Source organism: Dermacentor andersoni, chromosome 9, assembly GCF_023375885.2.
Source record: "Dermacentor andersoni chromosome 9, qqDerAnde1_hic_scaffold, whole genome shotgun sequence".
NCBI classification, from domain to species: domain Eukaryota; kingdom Metazoa; phylum Arthropoda; class Arachnida; order Ixodida; family Ixodidae; genus Dermacentor; species Dermacentor andersoni.
In genome coordinates, this window is record NC_092822.1 from 103,338,161 (window position 1) to 103,347,762 (window position 9,602).

General features: G+C 46.5%; 1 protein-coding gene across 1 annotated transcript; it reads right to left on the reverse strand.

Annotated features, from left to right (window-relative positions):
- Nucleotides 1-8,865: 8,865 nt before the first annotated feature.
- On the reverse strand, nt 8,866-9,291 carry LOC140213335 (TNF receptor-associated factor 6-like). Its single transcript, XM_072284586.1, has one exon. It carries the CDS (start codon nt 9,289-9,291, stop codon nt 8,866-8,868), a length of 426 nt encoding a protein of 141 aa, XP_072140687.1.
- Nucleotides 9,292-9,602: the final 311 nt, after the last annotated feature.

Consider the following 9,602-nt stretch of genomic DNA (forward strand, 5'->3'; position numbering starts at 1 on the left):
AATAACAGTGGTCAAGCAAATGCGATTATTGCCAAGCTGTTTACATTGCTGCGTCTATTCTATATTGTAGGCGTCTTACTAGCTAAAGTTGTGTGCGCATGTCGTACTTCTGCTATGCGGCTATATATCTTGTTTATTTCCGCGCCGTGTCAATAGAAGCCCGTTGTCGCCATCACACACAACACGAATTTGTAGCAAACATTTTGTGGGAAATTGCAAAAATGACTTTAGCAAGCACGCATCCTATGTGCCGACGACTTTTCTGGCTGCACATACGATGTCGTTTCCAGTTCCCTGCTCAGCGTCACTTAATGGCTAAGCAGACGCTGCGTTTTAGCCGCATTAGAGCCATGAAAATAATCGTCAAGCGTACCGATCTTCATAAAGGCAAATGGAAGCGTGTACATCGTCCTTCGAATAACATCCACGCACACACACGTAGGCACACACCGCGCGTGGTACAAAACGTGCCCAAACACGCGCAGTGCAAGAGGCAATCAAGGCGGCGTGAACGAGAGGTGGGACAGCTGTACACCCGCTAGTTGATTTTGGCCCCGCATGCGGCGCTCTCAGCTGGCACGGCAGCGCCGCTCGGCGGTGCCGCTCTTCTTTGTCCTACTTCGTAAAAGCCACAAGAGACGAAAGAAAGGTAACGACGCTCAGAATAAAAAACAGAGGACAATTTCGACGAGTAACAGCCGATAACTAAATCGCACGTGGTACACATGCCTTGCCTGTGTTGCTGATGGCAACAGGTCATTCCGGAGCTGCAGTGCCATGGCATTCGTGACTGAGATTGTCACGAAGGCAGTTACTGCTTAGAAACGCCTAGAATACATAAGAACTTTATTCAAAGAGAACCTTTATTTGCCTCTTCTTTCGAGTTACCCACTGGTGCTGTCTGGCCCACCACGTCGGGTTTGGGCTCGAGCATTGGATGCATGACAGATGCGAGGCAGAAAAAAGAAAGCGAGGCCAGAAACTTGTTCGGAGTTCACCGCGTCGAATGTGCACAATGCCCTTTGGAGCTCCCTGGTCGCCAACCCATCCGCCTCTTGACTGCTGAATTATCCGTGACCCCTCCACAATCATTCCAGAAACTGCCGCGCTTACCTTATTACTAAGGTGCGAGACCACAGGGGACGTAGATAGAACTTTAGAAAGGATGGGGGGAGTAGAGGCCGCTTTCATACGAAGGGGGTTCGAAAAGGAGGGATAGCGAAAAGAAGACGTGAGAACACGAGAGGGGTTCCAGAAAAAGTGGATAAACTTAAGTTGAAGGTGCGGCACTGTACGCTTCTGATATTTCTGAAAATAAACACCAACGCAAGTATGTCAAGCGGACAATTTGCGCGGGGCGTGAAGAAGCAGAGCCGCATTATTATAGCGCACTGCCGGATCCAGGCAGTGCGCTATATATATATATATATATATATATATATATATATATATATATATATATATATATATATATATATATATATATATATATATATATATATATATATATATATATATATATATATATATATATATATATATATATATATATATATATATATATATATATATACGGTAGCGGTCGCACATCAAATCTACACTTCTGTGCCCGTCGCGGTATCTTTGTGGCTATGGCATCGCTCGAGGGGTCGGGGATTTGATAGCGACAGTTGCGTTTTGACCGGGGCGAAATAGAAAACGCACGTCCACTTGGATTTTATGACAGGTTAAAGAACACCACAGTGTCCAAATTAATGCACTGTCCGCCCCTGCATCGTGCTTCACGATCTGATTGTGGTTTTAGCGCACAAAGCCACGTAATCCATATTAATTTTCATGCTTCTGCCATGTGAGGCAATGACAATGCTCAACTCTCTCTGAGGTTAAGGAAAATAGTACACAACAATGCCTCAAGAAAACCCCTCTCCTTGTGTGTTCTGTTTATAGTACGCAGACAAACAGCAGTTGTGCACGCGAGATAACCTTTAACATCAACTCACCGATGTCGCATTCGACTGAAAGTTGAAAAAATTAAGCACTCCCCGTCAACATCACAGCTAATTATTCGCCACTCAAAGTAACCAGAACAGAAAGCTTCGCTAACACCGATTCCAACAGTGCGTGCGATCTACATACTTTTATTTTCCTCAGTTTAATTCTTTCTTTCTCTGAGCATTTTTTTCGGAAGTGCTTCGGACGCCTCTTTACTGCAGCTCCACAGCCAAGTTTAATGGGCCCTCGGCTCATATGTATTTTATTGGGTTGTTTGTACACGTTCTCCGTAGCGCACTTAAGAACGGCAGAAGAAACCTAATCAAACCATGACCCGACGGACCAGCGCTTGTAGCAGTGCGTCCTACCTGCTTTGTGGCGTCTTGACTTCTCAGATGCAAGTGGCGAAAAGTACTTCGTCTCGCAAGGCAAACCGTCACACCAAGAAAGTCGGACAAAAAAACAAAGCATCCAGTAATTTCGTATGCATCCTGGGTACCCAGCGTGGCAATCAGATGTATTACCGCAACGTTAACAAAACTGCCAACTTGCAATAGCTTCTGTGGTTGTCATAATAGGCACAGAGTGGAAACTTTTCAGATTTCTGTCGCATGATTTCTGTGCATTTCAGCGTTCCTAGAAGCAAAATCTTGTGCGCGTTACGTAAGTCGTACTCTAACCTTTATTGTAACGCATTGAGCACAAACAGCCACTGCATGTTTCATTAGAAAAGCGAGCCTTCCCCTGGGTGCACCCACTGAATACCATCAGTGTGAGCTACGGTACGTCTCTTCTCGATCCAGTTTGCGCAGAACCCCTTCCATAAGGCATAATTTACTTTATGTAGACGACGCTTGCAGCATCAATGTCGCGTGTGGGTGTATTTTACTGGCGAGGCTTAAAATGGTTTTCAACGTATTGAATTAGCCACGTCTTATACGACGCCTTATTTCACGCTGCCAACATTTAAGTTTAGATTAGAAATTTGCCTAGGGGTGTGAATAACGCAGTCTACCGAAGAAGCGTCATGAACGAACTGCTCTGAGCGAAAAAGCACAGTACGCCGAAGATCACTCACGCTCGTTTCCGAACGAAAAGTGCGGGGGACTTGAATAACACTGAGCGGAACTTGTCTGCTTTGGGTCGTTAAGGATTTGTTTATTTGTGTATTGCAGTATCGACTTGACATCTTTGTAAATGTGAAATGCTGCAACGGATTCGCATTTCCACCAATCACTTAGTCAATTGGTAGCGGAGCTTCATTGCGTCATTCCGCTCTACTTACGATAATCACGCATGTTCATAGTATGTTGTCGGGGACGAAAAATATGAATTGCGTTGTTATTATTCCTCAGCAAGTGCGCGTGAACGCCATGGAAGCGCACGTGGCAGTTCTTTCTGCAGTGACGAAACAGGCAAGCTGCCCCACAGAATAGTCGGTGCGCCAGGGAAACCGATATTTAGCATTGAATATTGATTATTAGCGAAGTATGTGAAGTAGAATCCTGGAAAATAGCAAAGAGAAAGCTCCCACTTGCATCGATAAAGACAATGCCGAATACGTCTAACGTACCTCTGAAATGTTGGAGACAGTGTCGGACGTACCTATAGCCACAGCTTTTCCTTAACGCAGAAAACGCGTACGCTCACTGGCACTACTTATTAGGTCATCAGACTGGCTCGATGTAAGCCTAGTTATTGCTAGTTTTACTATATGCTACAGCTTTACTATATACTGACAAGTGTATACCGCTCTAGGAACGCAGCCACGTGGCATAAAGCCTACGTTCGCTAAACTCCTAGCCCCTTTCTCTTGTAAATTCTAAATGAGAAAAAAATAATGAAAGAAACACCTGGTCTATACCTAATCAACGTGATGCAGCTGTTCAGGCCGTTTCCAGGCGACCGCCGCATGGCACGCAAATAATCGAACAATTCGGAAAAAGAGAAACAATAACATTTACTACGAATTTGAGCAGTACAGGCATATCTTCAAAGGCAGCTGCTTCGAAGTTCAGCGCACATGGTCACAGGCTACGTAATTGCAGCGGTCTGTGCGCCCTGTCGTGAGCGGCACAGTGCTGACTGATCCAGTGGTGATCCCAGGCCTAGGCGCCGGCGATGCTACAACATCGGCGATGCTACAACCCTGAAGTTTTCCAATCTTTCCGACAAGTGGGCAGCTCAAGCCGGCATGGAAACAGCGCACCGGAAGTTTCAGAAGATGCAGCACTGGGAAATCCAGAACCACGAGGTCGGTCTCCACAAAGGGTTCACGGTCCAGGGGACACGACCCGTCACGGGGCCTGTCTTCGAAACTGTCGCCCTCCCGCCGAGCCGCATTTGTCCCACAATCAGAAATGTCGTCAAGGCAGCTATCACACAAGGTGTGACCGCAGGGAAGCAGCACGGTATCGGCCGCAACCACCGTGCATCTCACGCAGACGCGCACCCAGGACAACGGCTTCAGGAAGGTGATGGGTCGCTCGTTCACGAATGGGCAGTTGAACCCTTCCAGGGTGTAAGTGGTATCCGGGCGACCCTCGGAAGACCCGGAGGTGGATTCGGGGACTTCTAATGTGTATAGTCGTGTATTTATGGATTTTTTTTAGTTATGCTTGCACTGTTATTATTTGCTGGGCTTGCAGGATATGTTGATCGTAAAAGCGATCGCTGTAGAGTGGCAGCAGTACCTTGTTCCCATACCAATTGTGTAAAGGATTTTCCTGGTAAATTCTTTCGCGCATGCGCAGTGGCACTCTCTGAAGCACGGCAGAAAAAAAAAAGGAGATCTCCAACCTGAACACTCTTCATGTCCGCTTGTTCGTCGAACTCTGTTTGGCCTACGATGGCTTCTCATGTTGACGCTCGAGAAACTGGGCACGGCAATTGCTGTCAGCAAGTAAATCCAGAAGTGAAACTAGATAAGGACATGTAATAAGTCATACTGAATTACGCGAAGCAATGGCTTATGGCTGTCATCGTAGCATTACACACCTTTTCCAACCCGCGACTCCTCGCAATAACAATGATATACCGTGTCATAACTGAATAAATATTCCATCGCGTATCAGTTTAAAAAATAAATTTAGGACTATTCACTGAGGCATCTTTTAAGCACGATGTAAAATATTAATAATACGTTCGTCATGTCGAGTTTGCAGGTTCTCTCGCCATCAAAAGCAACGCTCTGTTTGTTTCCATCGATATTTCCCAGTGAATCTGGGGAATATCAGAAACAGTAACGTTATTAACATTACTGTACCGAATTTAATTAAATCCACTCATTACGTCACTTGTTTTCGTTACCTTAACTTTTCTTGGCTGCTATTGTTGTGCGCCTGGTTTTATTGGAGGGCGGGGACGCTTGCCTCTGATGGTCACGTGGTAATGACTGTCGTGTAACACAAAGTCTGAAATGCATATCGTGCGGCACTCATGTAATCAGTTCTTTATGACAAATGCTTGTGGCACCTGTTCAAGGTTGATGCGTCCTATTTGAGAACATTCATTTCTGCCGGTTCAAGTACGTACGTAATATCCGGTGTGACACAGCGCTGTTCTTCAATTTCTCTCATATTACTGAAGGACGTGGGAATATTTTTTTATTGAAATGAATATTAGGAGAGGTTGGCGCCTTTATGGTGGCACCGGGTACTCCTTGTCACTTGGCAAAGGAAATAAATTTGTGTAAAAAGGGACAAAAGCGACACAAAATATGGCACTCAATAGAACACTGGATGATTAAAAAATATACAGTCCAATAGTACATGAGTCGCAAAGTTCAATGCATTAAAATTACTCGCGTGGCAAGTCGTACTGTCCTGATGGCGATTTTAAAAGTGCAAAAATGTATTTTTATTTATTGACTGGTGGGGGCCTCAGGTTGCTAATGTTGCGAAAATAAGTTCGACCACACACTGGCATAATATGTATTGTCTCCATTCACCAGCTCCGCCTTTACCATCCCACAATGGTTCACACCCAATTACACAGAGAGGGTTTGGTACTGCTAAAGGCTATTCATTGATAACAATGGTTCGCTGGGCTAACAAGGGTTGGGCTTGGGCTACTTCAAGAACAAAAAATTCGGAGTAAGTGCAAATGCATTTGTGTTTGTGCTTCCTCTTTGGTGGGGAAGAGAAAGGGTAGGCAGACCGCATTCGAGGCAGAAATGCCTGTTAACAAGACCTTTTCCATTGAAAAACAGCGTCGCCTACTTTTTCATGTTAATATTGCTGGAGATGCGTCCGTGTGAATAGTGAAACGGGACGGGGCTAGAGTGTGCCACAATAATGCAGCGGGGGGGGGTCTTGTCGGTCGTGCTTCAAAGGCGCATTCCATAGACAACTACCTACCGGAAAAAATGTACAACAGCGGGGGTACAGGGCTGTGTCCTCCTTCCTTTCACTGAACTGTCGAAGCATGATTTGCTGTGGCCGCCGGACTACGTGTGTAAACTTTGCGGCGATAGTTTCCCGCAAGTTCTTTGTGTTGGAGGGCACCTACACCATCCGATCCGGATCCAGCTCAAAGAATTATTTTGACCATGGAAACGCCGCGACAGCATAGCCAGCGCTGCGTCTTTAAGTCAACGGTGCAGAATAAAGCCACGAAAAAAAGTGCTTATGCAAAGGAAATGCGCGTTTGTGTCAAGCTTCACATTTATTTCCTGCCTACAGCGCATATTAAATGGCTCTAAGGTAAAATATGCTTTCATACAGTAATTTACCAGCTAAATAAATAACCGTTAGGACGAGTTAACTTCTTTTTTTCATTTAAGAGGTAGGAATGCGAGCTAGTTGGTGGGAATTAATTGAGAAAAGACAGCGCGAAATAAACGCGGACAAGAGAGGAAACAGGACGAGATTGATAATGAAATGAATTCCATAGGTGCAGAAAATAACCGAGGACATTTCGACGAGTAACAGCCGATAACAATATCGCACGTGGCACCCATGTTGTTACGTGTGTTGCTGATGGCAACAGGTCATGGCGCAGCTGCTGTGCCGACGCATTCGTGATGGAGACTGGGTGCTTCTCGAAGGTATTTATTGCTTAGAAATATCTAGAATACTTTAGAACTTGATCCAAAGGGAAGCCTTCTTTGCCTCTTCTTTCGATTTTACCACTGGTGCTGTCTGGTCCACCACGTCGAGTTGGTGCTATAGCATTGCATGTATGACATGGACGACGCTGAGAGGAAAGGTGACGCGAGAATTGCTTGGGACCCACCGCGTCGGACCAGGTAGCTCGAGAGGGCCAATGCCTTCTCGAGCTACCTGGTCGTCTACGGGTCACCCTGTTGACAGCTATAATTATCCGTGACCCCTCCACAATCATTGAAGAAAGTGAAACGCTTTACCTTATTACTAAAGTTCGAGTCGAGATAGAACTTTCACTAATTAGTGCACACTGTTCTGATTTCTGCCGCATGATTTTTGTAGATTTACGCGTTCCTAGAAATGAATTCTTTATTGTAACCCACTGAGCGCAAAGAGCCACTGATCACGATCAAAGCGAGCTACTGTAGGGTTATTCTCAATCAAGTTGGCGCAGAACCCCGTCTATACAGCATAATATACTTGATGCAATGAATGTAGCAGCACCAATGTCGCAGTGTGTGTATTGGACTGGCAACTGCGAAAATGCTTTTAAACGTAAAGCAAAGCCACGTCTTATACGACGCCGTAACTTGCGCTACCAACGTTTAAGTTTATATTAGCGAATTGCGTAGGGCTGTCATTAAAGCCGTCTCGCGAAGAAGTTTCGCGAACTAACTGCTTTGAGCGAAAAAGCAAGCAGTACGACAAGGATCACTCACGCCGGTTTGCGAACGAAAAGTGCAGGCGACGAAAAGAACAATCAGCGGCACTTGCCATACGGTGTTGAGTTGCGCTTCGATGGTTTGCTTAGTTACGGATTTTGTTAATTTCTGTATTGCAGTTGCGACTTTGACATCTTCGTAAATGTCCAGTGCTGGAAAGCGATCGCATGGCCACCAACCACTCAGTGAATAGGTAGAGAAGCGTCATTGCATCATTGTGCTCAAGTTGCGATTAAGCACTCGCTGTCATAGTGCGGGATCGGGGAGGCACCATATGGATTTCGATGATAGCACTCGCAGCAGTTGTTACTGCAGTGAAGATCATGCCCATCTGAGCGGGCTGCACCGGAGAATAGAATAGTTGACGCGAGGGAAATCACAGTGTACCTCTTAAAATTACTTATTAACAAAGCATCTGAAATTGAATCTTGGAGAACACGAAAGAGAATCCTCGTAGTTGCATCAATAAAGGCAATGACGAATACTTGTAACGTACCTCACAAATATTGAAAGGAAAGTAATACGTACTTTTAGATACAGCTTTTTTTAACTCGGAGAAATCATACGCGTATTGCCACTACTTAGTACTTCATCAGACTGGCTCGATATTAGGCCAGTTATTGCTAGTTGTACTATATAATATTATTTTACTATATCCTGACAAGTACATGCCCATCCAGGAACCCAGCCACGGGGAAAAAAGGCCACGTTCGCTACACACCTAGCCGCTTTCTTCTGTATATCCTAAATGAGAAAAAAAAAAGAATGAAAAAAAGAACACCTGGTATGTAACTCATCAACGTGCTGCAGCTGTTCAGGCCGTTTCCAGCCGACCACCGCATGGCACGCGAATAATGGAGCAATTGGGAAAAGGAAAAACAATATTTATTACGCACTCGAGCGGTACAGGCATATCTTCAAATGCCGCTGCTTCGAAGTTCAGCGCACGTGGTCACAGGCTACCAAATTCAAGTGGTCTATGAGGCCCGTCGTAAGCGGCACAGGGCTAGATCCACTGGTGCCTCCAGGCCTAGGAGCCAGCGATGCTACAAACACCGAGTCGTCAACACGAAGGCCCTGGTTCCGAAGAGGCATTCCTGCAGGTGATCCTGAAGATCTCCAAGCACTCCGTCGAACGTGCAGCCCAAACCGGCATGGAAACAGCGCACCGGCAGTGCCATAAGATGCTCCTGAGGGAAGTACACGTCGACGACCTCTTCGTCCACAAAGTATTCACCGTCGAGGGGACACCAGCCGGAAGGGTGCCTGCGTTCGCTGCTGTGGCCATCACAAGCGTCTTTGAGGCACCGACCGCACAAGGTGTGACGGCAAGGAAGCAGCGCAGCATCGGCCGCAAACACCTCGCAGTTCGCGCAGACGCACAACGAGGGCAACAGCTGCTCGAAGGTGATGGGTCGCTCGTTCACGAATGGCCAGTCGTACGCTTGAAGGGTGTACGTGGTCGCTTCCATGCTGTAAGCGTTATCGCGGAGATCCTCGGAAGGCCCGGATGGCTGCGACGGAGAACCAGGTTGCCGGTCTGCCCGGTCTGAGTCGTTGTCGTCTCGAGCGGTAGTCCGGTCGCAGGGTCGGCGATGGACAGATTCTCCGTTCCTCCCTGGTAGTTGTGGCTCCCTAGGTGGTTGGTGGTAACCGAGTTTGAAGAGCGCGCCTTTGACGAAGCTAATGCTTGCAAGACGATGGGGCAATGATGGGCGCCTCACTGATTTCGTCTGCGGTCAGCCGCAGGTGGTCAGGGCTGTTCGCAGCGAGGATGTGCGTG